This window comes from Microcaecilia unicolor, chromosome 6, assembly GCF_901765095.1.
Source record: "Microcaecilia unicolor chromosome 6, aMicUni1.1, whole genome shotgun sequence".
NCBI lineage: Eukaryota > Metazoa > Chordata > Amphibia > Gymnophiona > Siphonopidae > Microcaecilia > Microcaecilia unicolor.
This window is the reverse complement of record NC_044036.1, coordinates 339,771,515-339,791,044: the sequence shown is the minus strand read 5'-3', so window position 1 is coordinate 339,791,044 and position 19,530 is coordinate 339,771,515. Positions and strand designations below refer to the sequence as shown.

At 44.2% G+C, this 19,530-nt stretch overlaps 1 protein-coding gene across 1 annotated transcript in view; it reads left to right on the top strand.

The window, feature by feature from the left end:
• BAHCC1 (BAH domain and coiled-coil containing 1) overlaps window positions 1-19,530 on the top strand; it is a 281,988-nt gene that overhangs the window by 183,126 nt on the left and 79,332 nt on the right. Inside the window, 1 exon segment of the mRNA XM_030206874.1 lies at window positions 2,885-3,730. Coding sequence (XP_030062734.1) covers window positions 2,885-3,730 — 846 coding nt within the window.

The window sequence follows — 19,530 nt, the reverse complement described above, 5'->3', positions numbered from 1 at the left end:
TTCAAATTTCACTCTTTAGTTTACACCCACATCGCTCTTAAATTTTAAGTTAAATTGTAGTTAGCTGCCAGCTGTCAGCAGAGGCCTCCTCTGGCAGCATGCATCAGGAGGAGAGTCGGCTCTCCCTGATTCACTTGCTGTGTTTACCTTGGAAGCCTGTCTGTTGAGTATAACATGAGTGTCAGTTTCATAGTAACCTGTGCCAAAAAGTCTTCAATTACAGCTAGTGGGGCCTGAAGCCGCCACCTTCCCACCATCAGGTATCGAACCTCTCCCGGTCGAAGAGAGAGAGAAACCAAATTTAGAAATGTTAATTCTGGAGAAATTTAGGTCAAGACAGTGAAACTGGCTGGCAGTGTACCCCTCTGAGTTCCCGTTTCCAGGGTGGCAAGACACATTCCATAAGTGCGAATTCTGGTTCTGTGTATGACCGTTTATATTCATGGCAGGATTAAGACATAGGCAAACTAGGACCTCTCAGATGTGTCATTCCATGGCTTCCAAGGCAGAGTTTTGCCCTTGTAAATCAGCTGCTGGCAGAAAGAAGCAGGGCTGACGATAGGTGGGGGTGTGGGAGGGCTTCAGGAGGCCCCGCGGTCCAGGCATCTCTTCCCCTTCTCCCCATCACAGCCCCTTTCCTCCTCTCTTCCCAATCTTCTTTAAAAATGTATTTCCCTTTTCACATGGGGCCCCGTCGCAGCAGCCATTCTCACAAGCTGCCTGTGGCTGCCCTAAATCTTTCCCTCTCATGCAACTTCCTGTTTCCACCTGGGTGGATTGCAGTAGAGAAGGAAAGCTTCGGGACAGATGGAGACAGCTTGTGAGGATGGCTGCCGCACTAGGGCCCCTGTGAGAAGGGAAATAAAAATTTTAAAGAAGACTGCAAGGTGAGGGGAAGGGAGGGAGATGGACTGTGGTGGGGAGAAGAAGAAAACATGCCCGGACCGTGTAGTAGATCGGAGGGGGGGGGGGGGGGGGGGAGGGGGGAAGGATCAGGGCTCAGGGCTCAGGGACCTCCTCCTTCATTTCTGTCCTGGGCCACAGCATATCTAAAACCAGCCCTGTGCTCAGAGTTCTGTCCGTTCTTCCCACTCCTGTGCTAGTGTCTTCGTCAGCAGGAGGAGCCAGCGAGCAGCACTTTTTCCTATGCCAGGTTCCTTCTGAAGTCAGAACCACATGGGGCCATGTTTGTGGCAGTTTAAAATGGGTTTATATTACAATGGGGGACCAATGCGTTTGCTTGCCTAAGGCCCACCAAAGGGTTAATCCTGCCCTGTTTATATTGGCTCCTCATGGGAGCGTTGTTCTCTTTACACTTATATGTTGTCATGTTGTAGCAATGATGCTAGCTATGTTGTAACCCATGAATAACATAGTAACATATAGTAACATAGTAGATGATGGCAGAAAAAGACCTGCACGGTCCATCCAGTCTGCCCAACAAGACAACTCATGAACGCTATAATTTTGTAGCGCACCTCACTATGCTTGCATGGGGTATTCAAGTGCACCCAGAATAACTTGATTTTTAAAAGCAAGTTAGCAGTATAAACTCAGTATTGGGTTTTCATGTGCCTAAACCTACACAGATAAAGCATAACATGTCAGCTCACCTGTTGCGGAAGGGCTGTAAAGTTTTGCCCATAAATGGAACGCCTCTTCTCCAGCTAGGTCTCATCTGCCTCCATGCTTTGCAAACTGATAATTGTAATAGGTTACAGCTGTGCCTTTACCTTCAACAATGCACAAGTTCCTGGAGGAAAAGTCCGTAGTCTACTATTGAGATAGAAATGAGGGAAGCCACTGCTGTTCCTGGGATTGGTAGCATGGAATTTTACTACTCTTTGGGATTCCGGAATCTTGCTACTCTGTGGGATTCTGGAACCTTGCTGCTGTTTGGGATTCTGGAATCTTGCTACTTGTTGGGATTCCGGAATCTTGCTACTCGTTGGGATTCCGGAATCTTGCTACTCTGTGGGATTCCGGAACCTTGCTGCTGTTTGGGATTCTGGAATCTTGCTACTCGTTGGGATTCCGGAATCCTGCTACTCTGTGGGATTCTGGAATATTGCTACTCGTTTGGATTCCGGATTCTTGCTACTCTGTGGGATTCTGGAATCTTGCTACTCTGTGGGATTCTGGAATCTTGCTGCTGTTTGGGATTCTGGAATCTTGCTATTCTTAAGAATTCTGCCAGGTACTTGTGACCTGGATTGTCCACTGCTGGTAGCAGGATACTGGGCTAGATGGACCATCGGTCTGCCCCAGAATGGTTATTCTTATGTTCTTATGTACAATATCCTTAAACAATTAGCAAACATAAAGAATTAGAGTATAACTATTAATCATTTCCATAGCTCTACTAGACACATGCAGTGCTGTACACAAAACACGTAACTCAACTGATACAGAATCAGATGAGATGTAAGAACATATATCCTAGTTAACGTCTACAGACCTGATTAAGGAGGGTCAAAGTGATTCGCTTGAGACTGTTCTGTCCTGGTTCTTCATCTGTTACTAGACAATCAGCTTAACTGAAATGCTCAAAAAATGTGAACAAGGATTGACTTTCTAAAGCTATTCCCGAAAAAATGTAAACACCAAGTCAGAGCTGAGACTAATCTATTCCAGGCAAGATATTTACCTTGCTCTGGTAAAACTTAGGCCCTGACAGAGTTGGTGTCAGAAGTGGTCAGAGGAAGGAGGGGAGGGCAGTGAAGAGTGAAGCTCATTAATGCAAACAACCCCAATGCATCCTGGGAAACAACATTTGCATCTGACACATTGGTTGGGATTTTGAAACAAGTGTTGGTATTCTGAAGACATTCCAGGATTCAAGATGAAAGTTCTCTAGTCTAACGCTATGATGTTTCTTTTCCAGATCTGCCTCCAGGATATACGTATCCAGCTGTCAGCTTGGGCTACTCATCTCCTGCATCCCATGATGTGCACTCTGCAGACCCAGCAGACTCTGAAACTATGCAAACGGTTTCTACAGCAGCAGAACCTGAACAGTCAAGGACTTTCACCCCCTCTGAGAAACCTCAATGTGGTATGTCTTGTATGGTGACCCTAGTGGACACTAGCTCCGCTGGTGAGGAAGATGGCAAGTTGGAAATGTCTGCAGAAATGAAACAGGATGGTGACACAGAGTTGGCTACCGAGGGGACTTCTTCTGAAGATGTGTCTACAAGCCAGAGTTCCCTGGAAGACCTGAGGGAATTACACTTTGGTCCTCTTCTAAATGAGGACAATATGGAGTGTGTAACACATATGAGTTCTGCTCAAGGAGATACTGAAACGGACAGAATCATTGATGCAGAGGAACTTGGGCAGTCCGCAGTCCAGCCAACAGAATCCCCAGCAAACATTTCACAGGAGGATTTGGTAGTTATGAAGAACCTGGAAGAACTTGTTCCTAAAACTGAGGGGAAGGGTGAAGTGCTGGAGCCAGAGGTTAGCCAGGGGACTGATGGAGGTGCTGAAAAAGAAACATCCGCCATCTTGGAAACGGAGTATTCTCAGGAAGAAACTGTATATGGACTGGATGCTTTGATAGCTGCTGGTATCAGCTTGGGAGATCTTCCCCACCTAGATCAAATGGGTGCTTGTTCTTCAGCGGCCCTGACAAACTTCCGATATAGTCCTGAGATTCATGGGATAGCCCTCCTCAGTGAACTGGCTGACCTGGAGCTCCATCAGCAGAAGTGTGAAAAAGATCCCACAGGTAAGGACCCGTTTTCTTTAGCTGATGATGTAGAAGCTCACCTGCTTTTTTCCATAAATTATTAAATTCCCTTTCCTCGTCCACTCCCTCCCTTGATCTTCCACTCATCGTTTCTTCTAGCTGAGTCCAACAGTAGAGGATCCTCTGCCTGGGACATGGTTATTTTCCCATAGCTGAGTTTTCATAGTGCTGTGCATATCTACGTTACCAAAAGGACAAATAACTTATAAACCAGGGGCTGAACTTGGCACTGAGACCACAAGAATTTAAGTTTTGGTTCACCCCTCTTCTGCTTTTCTATTTTACACCCAAATATTTGTTGATGCTCCTTTTTTCACTGTCATTCTTAAAGGGGTTATTGCACTGATACTCAATGGAAATGGAGTGGGAGAAATGGGCACAGCAGACTACAGGGAGAGATGCAGTAATATCTCATACTAAGGAGGTTCTGCTTGGGATTACATCTTGAGCACTGAATGGTGGCTGTTGACGTTGCAGGTGTAGCAGGGAACAGGATTAAGTCCCCATCATTCCGACAGATCCATATATTTTCATGCATGGAAAGCAATTTTGTAATCTAGGCACCTGCATTTATGCCCCTCTTCTGCTGGTATATGTTCCAAGTTTATTAAAGACTTATACCCCGCCCATCAAAAAATGTCTGAGCGCTCTACAATGCAAGGGGGGGGGGGGAAGAAAGAGTAAAGGGGAAAATGGAAACGACAACAGAGCAAGGGGACGAGGGAGGAAATACAATATAAAAAGAAAAGCAGAGAGGGCAACAGAAGATGGGGGGCATCATGTCTTCCAGGGCACAGTCAACCCTAAGGAGTGCAGAGGGTCTGATCGCCGCATCTCAAAAAAGATATAGTGGAATTAGAAAAGGTGCAGAGAAGGTTGACGAAAATGATAAAGGGGATGGGACGACTTCCCTATGAGGAAAGGCTAATGCGGCTAGGGCTCTTCAGCTTGGAGAAAAGGCGGCTGACGGGAGATATGATAGAGGTCTATAAAATAATGAGTGGAATGGAACAGGTAGACATGAATCACTTGTTTATTCTTTCCAAAAAAAACTAGGACTAGGGGGCATGCAATGAAGCTACAAAGTAGTAAATTTAAAACAAATTGGAGAAAATATTTCTTCACTCAACGTGTAATTAAACTCTGGAATTCGTTGCCAGAGAATGTGGTAAAAGCAGTTAGCTTAGCGGGGTTTAAAAAAGGTTTGGCTAATTTACTAAAGGAAAAGTCCATAAGCTATTATTAAGTTGGACTTGGGGAAAAAACACTGCTTATTTCTAGGCTAAGCAGCATAAAATGTATTGTACTCTTTTGGGATCTTGCCAGGTTCTTGTGACCTGGATTGGCCACTGTTGGAAACAGGATGCTGGGCTTGATGGACCTTCAGTCTGTCCCAGTAGGGCAACACTTATGTACTTACTTAATTAAAGGCGTTTGTGTGTAGATGTGTGTACCATGTGTAAATGGTAGCACCTGCACACATAAGGGCACACTTACCTGTGATAGTGCAAGCAGGGTCCCTAAGAGCTGTTCTACAATGGTGTGCAAGGGGGCGGAGCATGGGCGTATACATGGGTGGAGCACAGGAGGGGCTCTCATTTGCATGTGTATCTTACAGAATAAAATGTATGTCTTTGCTGCATTTTCTGGCCACAGTTACACCAGGTGTATGGCTGGTATAATGAGGGAGATGTAAGGCTCACCAATTGCATGTAGATGCCATTATATAATAATAGACTCCTTTCGTGCATCCTCGGGACATCTAAATGGAAGTGCCCAGTTGTCGGAGTGTCCCAAAAATGCACAAAATATTCCAATAGCAGTGTGCCGTATTGCATTTTTGAGTTCCTCTTTCGCTGTGTTTTGGTGTAAACCTCATTCAGCCTACATCCTGCTCCTATGCTTAGATGTACAGCAGCTGAGTATGGGAGATAATAACACATTTCTAGCCCAGTGATAGCCCACACACTGTACGGGCTCTTTCATCCCTCCGATCTTTCGATGAAAACACTGGAGCGTGCAATAGAGTCGTAATACTTGCCCACATAAGCAGGTGCTGCACTTCTCTGCTAAGAAATGCGAGGTGGGTGCTGGGCTCCCAGCCCCCACCCCTTGTCCCAGCACTGGCAGGCCTCCGCTTTCCTGTCACATGCCTCCAGGTTATGTATAGAAGCTGAGTCAGTCCTGGCTTTTCAACTCTTGTTTTTAAGCATTTTGGAAGTTTCTCAGAGCATCTGTTAGCGCACATGAATCGCACGGAAATAAAGGGTAACTAAGAGCCAAAAACAACTTAGAATAACCTAGTACAGTTCTTGAGCAGCTTTGAAGAGTTAACACTCCCTTTCTCAGGGCTGAACAGAATGAGCAGCTCAAGAGTGAAAGATGACACCCCAAAAATCTGAGTGAAATCTCAAATACATTAGAATGATTGTCTTAAGGAAGCAGGGGAATAGGGAAGGCCAGAGAGAGGAGCGTTGATGTGTTAAAGACGGTTAGAAAGAGGTAGTATAATTATTTCCCGTAGTGGCTTAGAGGGGGGTCTTTGTATAAGAGGGTGTCTGGCTGAAGAATTCAAAAGGGGGGGCTATTGGTTTGTTTGTTTTTTTAATGTTATATTTTATTGATTACCCGTAGTGGCATACCAAGGGGGGGGGGCGGTGGGGACGGTCCGCCCCGGGTGCATGCCGCTGGGGGGGGTGCCGCGCGCCGGTCAGCGTCATTGGTTTCCATGCTCCCTCTGCCCCGGAACAGGAAGTAACCTGTTCCGGGGCAGAGGGAGCATGGACACCAACGACGCTGACCGGCGCGCGGCACCCCCCCAGCGGCGTGTACCCGGGGGGGGTTCTTTTGCTGGGGTGGGGGGTGTCCCTTGGCCGGGGGGGGGGGTGTCGCGCTGCACAGGGGGGGGGGGCGCTGCACCCGGGGGGGGGGGGCGGGGCATATCGGCGATCCGCCCCAGGTGTCAGCGCCCCTCGGAACGCCACTGCCCATAAGGCCGTTAAATATTGTTCTAATTAGTACAGTATATATATATATATAGATATATATATATATCTATATATATATATTTGTCTGTAATATTTAATATTTAATATACATATTCATGATAGTGGACCATCAGAGGCAGGGCTTTTTTTGAGGGGGTACTTGGGGGTACTGAGTACTGGCACCTTTTCCGTTGTCTGCTAAAATTGACTCATGGTCCCCAAGTTTTAATGAAAGAGCTCAGACTCTACACATCACTTTGGCCTTGTTTAGATTCTATGACTGGTTGCAGGGGGCCTGGCTATTGTAGGGTGGGTCCCTCAGTGATCACCCCACCCCTGAAGGGTGGCCTGGCATTTGAGTACCGGCACCTTTTTTGCTAGAAAAAACGCACTGATCAGAGGTGAACTTTGTTACAGATCTACTTCTCTCATTTTTCGGAAGTAGGTGACACATCTATCTTGTCATCTGTCCATCTATCAATTTTCAACTTTTTCAAGGGAACTATATTACTATTATTTCATTCAATGTATCACTCATTTAACTCATCAACCTTTTATCTTAACGGCTTTTTCAGGGGATATGTGCCGACACGTGTTTCGCCTACGCTGTTTCAAGGCAACCCCTACAAATCAAAAACCGAAAGTTATTTCATGATATAACTATAACTCCCATTCAACCTACGTGTCCCACGTACCTTAGTGATATTGCAGTGCGCTTAAAGTTTTGAAATTATAGTGAATGCATGAGCAAATTAAATGAGTGATACGTTGAATGAAATACTAATAATATAAATTGAAGGGATACAGATATGTTTCAAAAGGCTTACCCCACCGACCCAACTTAAATACCTGAACTCCGCAACACTATAACACCACAGTCCGTACTGATCACCAAACAATCTCATCTGTTCTTGCTTTCCTTTTTATGGTCCCACCACATGTTCCTTCATGTGGTCCCTACCCTTCCTACCTCAACGTAACCATTATTTGTATTTGTTTTACTCCGGAGTCTATCAACACCTCTCCGGTACCATGTAAGACACATTGAGCCTGCAAATAGGTGGGAAAATGTGGGGTACAAATGTAACAAATAAATAAATAAATAAAAATATCTTCAAGAATTTGAGAAAATGAGAAAATAAATCTTTCATAGAGGTACAGTTCCCTTGAAAAAGTTGAAAATTGATAGATGGACTGATGACGATATAGGTGGGTCACCTGCTTCCAAAAAACGAGAGACGTATATCTCTAAGGAAGTTCACCTCTGATGGTCCACTATCATGAATATGTATATTAAATATTAAGGGGTCCTTTTACTAAGGTGCGCTGAAAAATGGCCTGCGGTAGCGTAGGCGCGTGTTTTGGGCATGTGCAGATCCATTTTTCAGCACGCCTGCAAAAAAAAAAAAATGCCTTTTTTTTATTTCTGACGAAAATGGACTTACAGCAAAATCAAAATTGGTGCGTGTCCATTTTGGGTCTGAGACCTTACCGCCAGCCATTGACTAGCGGTAAAGTCTCATGCGGTAACCGGTCAGTAATGACCTACGTATGTCAAATGCCACTTCGCACGCATTCCGATACGCGTGTCCGAAAATAATTTTTCAGACGCACATATCGGACACGCGCCAAAAATGAAATTACTGCAAGAGCCATGCAGTAGCTGGGTAGCATCTCCATTTTGGCGCATGTTGGGCGTGCATAGACGCTTACGTGGTTTAGTAAAAGGGCCCCTATATACTACAGACAAGTTATATATATATATATATAATAATTCTCACCTCCAACGTTCTATGCTTCGGACCGTGGCTCCCTGGCTGCAAGTGGTCTGCGAGGCAGACACGCACGGACGTCACTGACGTCAACACAGCTGATTCCAAGGCAAGGGGAGGAGTAGGGAAACACGCTCCTCCTACTGCCTCGGAATCAGCTGTCACCCCCCCCCCCCCGCACTTTGGCCCCCTCGAAACCCACCCCCTCCCGTGAACCTGTCGATCCCCCCCCCCCCCCGCCGGAATGCCGAAAACCGCACCCCCCCTCCCGTCGCTGTTGTGCACTACCTTCGGGTGGGTTCCTCAATCATCTTCTTAGAAAGTTTAACTCCGTGCGTCTGACGACAGACACACGGAGTTAAACTTTCTAAGAAGATGATTGAGGAACCTACGGGAAAGGAAGGTAGCACAACAACGGCGGCGGCGGTGGCGGCAGTTTTCGCTGGCACGGGGGGGGGGGGGAACGACAGGTTCGCGGAAGGGGGGGTTCGAGGGGGCTGTAGCACGGGGTGGGGGAATTGCCTGCCTAAGGCCCGTTTCCTTGCCTACAGAAATGGGCCTTTTTTACTAGTATATATATATATATATATATATACACGATATTCTATTGAGTTTCAGTGAAAAATAGAATATAAGCAAAAGACACAAAGTCAGAATTCTACAGGAAAAGTAAACAGATAGAAGAAGAAATCAGAAAAAGCAAAACTATCTTCAGAAATAATCAACTAAAATAAATAAATGAGTTATCCAGCGAAAATAACAACAAAGGAAATATTAGCAGTTTTCCTGTAAATAAAAGTGAACAAAAATCAGTCCAACTAGCCCTATATAAACTCCCTACTATACCATCTCAGAGAAGCTAGTTCTTCTTGCTGGATTAATGACTCCGAATAAGAAGGATCTAGAAATACATGCTCGTTACTTGATGACGTGTCAAACATCTACTTGGATGTTTAAGCAAGAAGTACAGCCTAGTGCCGCTGCCTGAGGGCACAGCGATAAGACATTTCTTCTTAGCGCCTGCTTCAGAGGTGAAATATCAAGAAACACATTCATCTTAACCAAACATCCAAAAATACGTTTCTATCAGATAGCAAAAAATGGACCAAAATACCACGGTTTGTTGTTTCCTGACGAGAAGTTTCAAGGATTTATGTTAATTCTCCCATCCCTGAGTGAGAAGCAGATCTATTGAGACTGTTGAAATATTTTTTTAAAAACCTCTCTATATCTTAGGCAAAGGTCAGATGTAAAATATCAAGAAAATATCTCTTCAACATCTCTGAAGCAGATACCATGGAACAATAAGGAAAATCCCAAAACTGCTATTCTTAGGCCCTTGGTACATTGTCCAATCTTTCTAATTTAGAAGACAGTAACATATTCCCTTTCACAAATACATTATTAGAAGCTTCCAATTCTCTGTCGTCTTAGCCCGATCTTCAAAAGTCTTATCATGTTGACCCAACATAGCCCAATAGAGATCCATGTCTCTATCTCCAGAGGTTTCACCAGAAAGCCTGTAGAGATGGGTCATGCAGCCTGACAATACTGCTTCCATTCTAACTGGAGGGAACATTGTTAAAGTCTTTCTGTTCAACTAAATCCAGAAAAAGTCACAGATTTTAGAACAATTATTGGACTCCGTATTGTGTCACTTGGCAATTGAACTGATGCAGTAGAGGAGCTGCAAGGCCTACAGTCTAATCCACTGAAGAGATGGGTTAACAGCAGATGATATCGCTCCATGGTACGACCGCATCTCGAATATTGTGTTCAATTCTGTCACCGCATCTCAAAAAAGATATAGTGGAATTAGAAAAGGCACAGAGAAGGGCGACGAAAATGATAAAGGGGATGGGACGACTTCCCTATGAAGAAAGGCTAAAGCGGCTAGGGCTCTACAGCTTGGAGAAAAGACGGCTGAGGGAAGATATGATAGAGGTCTATAAAATAATGAGTGGAGTGGAACAGGTTGACGTGAAGCATCTGTTTATTCTTTCCAAAAATACTAGGACTAGGGGGCATGTGATGAAGCTACAAAGTAGTAAATTTAAAACGAACCGGAGAAAATTTTTCTTCACTCAACGTGTAATTAAACTCTGGAATTCATTGGCAGAAAATGTGGTAAAGGCAGTTAGCTTAGCAGAGTTTAAAAAAGATTTGGATGGCTTCCTAAAGGAAAAGTCCATATACCATTATTAAATTGAACTTGGGGAAAATCCACTATTTCTGGGATAAGCAGCATAAAATGCTTTGTACTTTTTTTGGGATCTTGCCAGGTAATTGTGACCTTGATTGTCCACTGTTGGAAACAGGATGCTGGGCTTGATGGGCCTTTGGTCTGTCCCAGTATAGTAACACTTATGTACTTATGATAAACCAACATTTCCAACAGTCCCACAAGCAGAAACAACTGCAGCCAACATAACATTGGGCTACACTGTCTCCTCCTTCATGGGGTTCCCATCTCTTACCATAGTAGGGAGTTTTAAAGGTGGTGAGTGCCAGACTGGATTTGAAGAGACCTCCTCCAATACCAAACGAGCAACATCTCCCACCAAAGATTTAACAACAGGAATCCCAACCATAACATAGGAATTAATTGAGCTCTGTGGAGTTGAAGTCTTTGGTGTTTCCAGCAATTTATTCTTCCCTTTCCACTTGTCTCTTCCTTTACTCAAAAGTGTGGAAAGAAAACCTATGGTTGTACCTTGTAAGATGAGATGACTTCAATTACCAGGTCTTCAGTAGGAACTCTCTGATATGTACTTCCACAGATCCCTCGATGGGCTCCAAAGGGAACAGGTGTGCCCCTTCAGACATGAAATCACGGGCATGCTTCTTTGGGTTACATTCTGGGGAGGCAAAGCCTACATCTCTGTTGTCATACCTGGTGTTGAGGCCAGAGGTCACCCATAGCCACAGTTGTTCCTTCAAGTGCTCCCTTCTGTTGGAGTGGTGGAGTAGGCTAGTGGTTAGTGCAGCGATCTTTGATCCTGGGGAACTGCAGCTCCTTGTGACTCTGGGCAAGTCACTTAACCCTCCATTGCTCCAGGTACAAATAAGTACCTGTATATACTATGTAAACTGCTTTTGATTGTAACCACAGAAAGGCAGTATATCAAGTCCCATTAACAAGATTCCAGGCACAATCTCAAAAAGTAGCAACATTCCATGTAGAACCCCCAAAAATAGCAACATTCCGGAATCCCAAAGAGTGATAAGATTCCATGCAGAATCTCAAAGAGTAGCAACATTCCATGTAGAACCCCAAAGAATAGCAAGATTCTGGAATCCTAAAGAGTGACAAGATTCCATGCAGAATCTCAAAGAGTAGGAACATTCCGTGTAGAACCTCAAAGAAAAGCAAGATTCTGGAATCCCAGCCTAGTGGTTAGTGCAGTGGACTTGTTTTATGAGAGGTCTGTGGAGGAGAAGATAGTGGGAATGAAAAGGTCTCAAGGCCTTGGCTGTTTTTTTTTTTTTAATTCTCCATGTGGAAACTTCAGAAACCAATACTGAAGAACAGAACTGACCTCCTGTTTTTCATGGACCAATGACCACCCGCCCCACCCCCTATCACCTAAGAAACACAGAAGCATAGAATATAATAACAGTGGCATAGCCAGACCTAATATTTTGGGTGAATCCAAAGTTAACTTGGATGGACCCTTCCACGTTCCCCCTGTAGATATATAAAATAGTTTTTTTTTTAATTCTCTCCTCAGCTCCCCCCCCCCCCCCCCCCCCCCCCATAGAATCCAACTTCTCTCCCTCCTTCCCCCATCTCTGAACCCCCTCCCCGGTGTGCCTCAGAGGCAGCCACAGCAATTCATTTTCGTTGCCTGCACCGGCCTGGCAGACTTCCTTCTGCTGCATCCCACCCTTGCTAACACCACTTCCTGTTTCCTCATTGGCAGAATGCAGCAGAGGGAAACCTGCTGGGCCAGTGCAGGCAGTGAAAATGAATCATTGCAGCCGCTTCTGAGGTACACTGAGGAGGGGGTTCAGAGACGGGGGCAGATACCGGGCCACCGTCAGAGGAGAGGGACAGAGGATAGTGTGGTTCCTCTGTTGGGCAGACCTGAGCCAAAAATAACCATAAGGCCTACCTAGTTTATCTGCTGGCCACTTGCAACCCTTCACCCTCACATCCCCTACTCACGGACAGTCCCAGTCTGTTCCTCAGCAAAACATTTCACATAGCTTTATCTTATGCTGTGACTGCTGTGAGTGCCTTTGGGTGTGGCATAGAGGGTATGGAGGGTCACAACTTTGCTGTGGTTTACGGGGTGGAACAGAAATACCATCGTGTCCCAGCCTTCCGGCCATGTCCACTCTTGGCAAGCTGTGGATTGCAAGAGCCATCTGCGGAAGCCAATTACAGACTGTAAACTTGGCAGAACCCATTGCAAAAACCACAGAGAGACCACAATCACCTCACTTATCAAAATGACTTTTACAAATCCAGTCTTTCTCCTGCAGCTCTGCTTAGTATTTCAGCTTGCAGGCCTTTTCACCATTATGTAGTCACTGATCTGATAGAGCGAAGTGATACATCAAGGTGAACATTTTCTGGAGCCTCTGACACTTTGAACTCTCACAGAATATTGGAGGCCCTGCAAAATGCACAACTCGGAGCTGAAAATAATGGTGGGTTTGCTGTGCCCCTCACAAGACCAGCCCCTTACAAATGATGAGTTTCAACCCCTACTTTGAAGAATGTAACAAGTGTAGTTATTACTAAATGGACTTGGGAAAAATCCACAATTCCAGGAATAACATGTATAGAATGTTTGTACGTTTGGGAAGCTTGCCAGGTGCCCTTGGCCTGGATTGGCTGCTGTCATGGACAGGATGCTGGGCTTGATGGACCCTTGGTCTTTTCCCAGTGTGGCATTACTTATGTAGTTATCGAATTGATCATTTATCACTCAATCGCCAATCAATGAAAATGTCTTGATAAAATACAGCCCCCTCCCCTGAAATATAGGCCATTAAAAAGGAGAAGAACCGTGGTGGAGGGTCTGCATAGGGTGGAGTACACAGTAGGAAATGAGCTTCACAAAGTGCTTTGTCTTACATATGGTACATTGCATTGAACCAAAGTGCTTTGCTGATATTTATAGAGCGAGGCAGTACTGCTCTGCGTGACTTTGTTTTTCCAACACTTACAAACCCTCCCGCGTTATTACTTGCCAATCTTCTTCAGGATCTTTATGTGGGGAACTGATAAAGAAAATGTTCTTGTAAACTTGATTTCCCTGAAGGCCTCTGTTTTTCCAATACTCCTCCAAGCATGCACAGGGCGGGTCAGGCTGCAAAGCTGCAAGACTTACTGTGACCAGGGGCCTACTTTCCCCACTGGGATCCGGAGCCCACTGTTCCCTGCCTGCTCTTTTCCTTTCCAGTGCTCAGCTCAGAGCACAAGGTTTTCCCATGGAAAAGGGCTGTGGAGTTGCTGTTTTGTGGGTGGAGTTCTTAAGGTTGCCTTGGTCCTAATGTAGATTCTTTGTAGGTCTTGAGTGTTAGCCCAGTATAAAATTCACCCCCGGACTCTATAAATGACACCCAAATTTGAGATCCGCACTCAAGTAAATTAGTTTATTTATTTACTACTACTACTACTACTTATCGGTTCTATAGCGCTACAAGGCATACACAGCGCTGTACACCATACATAAACAGACAGTCCCTGCTCAAAGAGCTCACAATCTAAATATGGAATGTTGCTAGTGGAATAGCAACATTCCATGTAGAATTTCAAATAGTAGCAACAGAATCTCCAATAGTAGCAACATTCCATGTAGAATCTCAAGTAATAGCAAAATTCCAGAATCTCAAATAGTAACAACATCCCATGTTCCACTGCACTAACCACTAGGCTACTCCTCCACTAGCAACATTCCATCTAGAAGCCTGCCCTTGTAGATCAGCAATGCGGCCGCGCAGGCTTATGTTTCTGTGAGTCTGACGTCCTGCACATACGTGCAGGACGTCAGACTCACAGAAACAGAAGCCTGCGCGGCCGCATTGCTGATCTGCAAGGGCAGGCTTCTACATTACTACTACTTATCACTTCTATAGCGCTACAAGGCATACGCAGCGCTGTACACCATACATGAAAAGACAGTCCCTGCTCAAAGAGCTCACAATCTAAATAGGACAGACAAACAGACAGAACAACTAAGAGGTAAGGGAATTAAATTGGTGGGGATAAAAGGGTATAGGGCAAGCGAGTAGTGGTTAGGAGTCAAAAGCAGCGTTAAAGAGGTGGGCTTTTAGCCTGGATTTGAAAACGGCCAAAGACGGGGCTAGACGTACAAGCTTGAGAAGTCTATTCCAGGCGTGAGATGCAGCGAGATAATAGGAACGGAGTCTGGAATTAGCAGTAGAGGAGAAGGGGACAGACAAGAGAGATTTATTCACAGAACGGTGTACTCGAGGGGGGGGCGTAGGGAGAGACCAGAGAGTAGAGGTACTGGGGAGCATTAGAGTGAATGCACTTATAGGTCAGTAAGAGAAGTTTGAATTGAATGCGGAAACGGATAGGGAGCCAGAGAAGTGACTTGAGGAGAGGGCTAATTTGTTTGTGACACTTATATCCCACATTATCCCAAACAAGTTTTAAGTTCAATGTGGCTTGCAATAAACAATATAGGATACATAACCAAGAATAATGCATAAGAAAGTAATTTGTTTTAAGAATCCAATTTTACAATACAATATCATAAACATTCTGGGATAGCGATGGATGTTTAACATTTAGAAAATCTATTATGAATGAGAAATTGTACATGAAGCAAAGAGAAGGTTAATGGTAAAGAAAGTAATAACCAATTCAAGTAATAATTAGTTGTTTGAGATATGGCTCTTCTTTGTGAGGGGTTTGTTTGAATAGGAACGATTTGAGGATTTTGCGGAATCTAGTATATATATTCCTGTAGATTTCTTATTTTGGGTGGTCAGGAGTTCCACCATTTGGTTCCTAGTAAGTGAAGTCTGCAGTGGACAGTTTTGTAGATCACTTTTTTGCAATTTGGGAGGTGTAGTCTGAGATAGTTTCTTGCTTCATATTTAGCGTTTCTTTGAGGTAAGTTTATTAATGGTACCATCTAGTCTGGAGCTGTGTCATTTATTTATTTATTGCATTTGTATCCCACCTTTTTCCCACCTATTTGCAGGCTCAAAGTCGCTTACATAGTCTTGTTAACACAATTATTCTTGGATGTCAGGTACAATTATTGTAGTACAGAGGTTAGTTAAGGGAGAAGTAGAGAGTAGAAGGGAGGCGTTTATTAGGTATAGTGAACAGTAGGTTTTCAGCAGTGGATTCGTAAGGTTCTGGGTCTTCATTGTATGCTTTGTTGAAGAGATACGTCTTGAGGGATTTGCGAAAGATAGTTGTTTCGTTGATTGTTTTCAGGTTTCTAGGTAATGCGTTCCACAACTTTGTGCCCAGGTACGAGAAGGTGGTATCATGCATCAGCTTGTATTTTAGTCCTTTGCAGCTGGGGAAGTGCAGGTCGAGAAATTTGCGGGATGATTTTGTGGCGTTTCTGGGAGGTAGGTCCACAAGGTTTAACATGTAAGATAAAAGGTACATGATTTGAAGATGATTCTCACTTTGATGGGAAGCCAGTGTAATTTGATTAATAAAGGGGAGGCACTTTCAAAGTGAGAGATTTTGTATATGAACCTGGTTACAGTGTTTTGAGCTGTTTGGAGTTTTTTCAGCAGGTACTCCTTACAGCCAGCATATATGGCATTACAGTAATCGAACTGCGTTAATGTTAATGATTGTACCAATAGTCTGAACGTTTCTAATGAGAAATAGGGTCTGATCCTTTTTAATTTCCAAAGAGACCTGAAAGAGTTTGTGATTACTGAGGAAACTTGAGTATCAAATGTTAAATGTTTGTCTATAATTATACCTAGAATTCTCAGATTATCATCAATGGGGAATGAAGTGTTGTCAATTGTGAAACTGTTTATTTATTTATTGCATTTGTATCCCACATTATCCCACCTCTTTGCAGGCTCAATGTGGCTTACAGTTCATCATGGATACTGGCAGTAGAAGAGAATATACATTTGGTTCACAGAGGGTTAAGTGTTACATGGTGGTGAAATACATAATAGTGTTAAAGCAGCAGACATTGAAAGACAATTCTGGAAGTTTTAAAGATAGTACAGTTACACATGTTGATCTTTGTGATATATCTTGTCGAAGAGATAGGTTTTCAGTAGTTTTCGGAAATTGGTCAGTTCATAAGCCGTTTTCAGGTTCCGTGGCAGCGCGTTCCAGAGCTGCGTGCTCGTATAGGAAAAGGTAGATGCGTGCATCGATTTGTATTTCAGACCTTTACACTTGGGAGGATGAAGATTAAGGAATGTGCGAGAAGATTTTTTTGCGTTCCTGGGTGGTAATTCTATTAGGTCTGACATGTAGGCTGGGGCGTTACCATGGATTATTTTATGGACTAGGGTGCAGAGTTTGAATGTGATACGTTCTTTTAGTGGGAGCCAGTGTAGTTTTTCTCGTAGGGGTTTCGCGCTTTCGTATTTTGATGAGCCGAATATTAGTCTGGCTGCCGTGTTCTGGGCCGTCTGGAGTTTTTTAAGTATTTGCTCTTTGCAACCGGCGTAGAGTGAGTTACAGTAGTCCAGATGGCTGAGTACCAATGATTGTACCAGATTGTGGAAGACAGTCCTTGGAAAGAGTGCTCTAACTCTTTTTAGTGTCCACATTGAATGAAACATCTTTTTAGATATGTTTTTCGCATGATTCTCAAGTGTTAGGTGTCGATCAATGGTGACTCCAAGAATTTTTAGGGTGTCCGAAACTGGTAGATTTAGTTTCGGTGTGTTAATAGTGGTAAATTTATTCTTATTGTATTGCGAGGTGAGTACCAGACATTGGGTTTTCTCTGCATTAAGTTTCAGCTGAAATGCATCTGCCCGGGAATTCATGATGTGTAGGCTTTGCGTGATTTCATTGGAGATTTCTCTTAGATCTTGTTTGAATGGGATGAAGATCATTACATCATCAGCGTATATATATGGGTTTAGGTTCTGATTCGATAGTAGTTTGGCCAAGGGCGTCATCATTAGGTTAAATATGGTTGGTGAGAGGGGGGATCCCTGTGGAACTCCGCATTCAGATGTCCATGTAGCTGATGTGGTCGAATTTGATGTCACTTGATATGAGTGTGAGGTTAGGAACCCCTTGAACCAATTGAGGACGTTACCTCCGATTCCGAAGTATTCGAGGATGTGTAGTAAAATTTCATGGTCAACCATGTCAAATGCGCTTGACATGTCGAATTGTAACAGTAGAATATTATTGCCGTTTGCTATCAGTTGTTTGAGTTTGGTCATGAGCGTGACTAGCACGGTTTCAGTGCTGTGATTAGAGCGAAATCCTGACTGGGAGTCGTGTAAAATTGAAAACTTGTCTAGATAATCCGTGAGTTGATTGGTCACCACACCTTCTGTTATTTTGGTGATTAAGGGAATGGATGCTACTGGTCTAAAGTTCGTTAGTTCATTAGCATTTTTCTTTGCATCCTTGGGTATAGGGGTGAGTAAAATATTACCTTTCTCCCTTGGGAAGAGTCCATTTTGTAGCATAAAGTTCACGTGGTTTGTTAGGTCCGTTATAAATTGTTGTAGTCGTTTTGGTCAAAAAGATTGGTAATGACCATGAATTAAGTTTTTTTTCTTTATTTAGCTTTACTTTGGATTCTGAGGCCCAGGTTTCCATCAAATTTAAGCCAAGTTTTGCCTTTTGTAAGATGTCTTGAATGTTCTTGTACATGGTAACATCGTCAGCATATATGAATGTTTTGAATCCTGCTGTTTCTATTCAGTAACCTAGTGATGACATCATTTACATCATTAATGAGCCGTTAACAATCGATAAGTGACGTTAATTAGCTCTGGATTTGTTTGCAGATCTGACTGACAGGATTCTGTAAAGATCCAGGCCCAAATCCTCTCACATGCAACCCAAAAGAGAGCTATTGAAGGGGCATGGGAGGGTCAGGGGTGTTCCATGGAACTACGCAGGGCCGCCAAGAGGGGGCACGAGGGGGGAAAGCTTCTTGCCTGCCTGCTTCTTCCGGGTCTGTCCTCTCCTGCTCCTGGGTGCCGGCCAGGACCCGGATGATTGTATTAACCCAATATTGCGTTAATGCAAGCATCCGGGTCCCGACTGCCAGCACGAGCAGGAGAGTACAGACCAAGGAGGTTGGATGAAAACAGGAGAAGGGATGACATCAAAAAGTTGAAGCCAATAAGGTTAGTCTCTCTTTCGCCTTCCCCATGCAGCAGTCACCCCACAACATGAGCTGCAGCATCCACCTTGTGGTTCTCTATTGCTCGGTAGCATTTTTATTTGATCCCACTTATATTTTCAAACATGCCGACTTGTGTAGCGGGCAGGGGTGGCGGCATGAGTGGGGTGGGAACGTGAATGGGGTGGGACATGAATAGGGCAGGGGCGGCGGTGTGAGTGGGGGGGGGGGAGGCAGGGGCACAGCAGTCCGGTTCTGTCCAGACCCTTCTGTGTCTCTCAGCGGCACTGGAATTATGCGCAGTGTTATGGAAGTTGTGCGCCAGGATTTACACCAGATTTCAATTGGTGTAAATCGTTCTGCCAAAAGTTGGACACCAGAATGTGCACTGAGTACTTTTCTATAAAGAACACTCAGCCCAGATATAATAGCGCCCAGCGCAAATTTTTCCTGGCCCCGTTTACTGAACCCAGACCTCAGGTATTGTAGGACCGTTTGGAATCCTGCTTTAGCGCTTTTGAAGAGGGGCTGCTGCCAAGTCAGAATTATTCTAAAAAAATATAAAGAAATAATCCAGTAGTATAAAGCATCAAGGTTTGGTGGGATTTAGAAAAGGTTTGAACAGCTTCGTAAAGGAAAGTCCATAGACCATTATTAAAATGGACTTAGGGAAAATCCACAGCTTATTTCTAGAATAAGCAGCATAAAATGACTTTTAC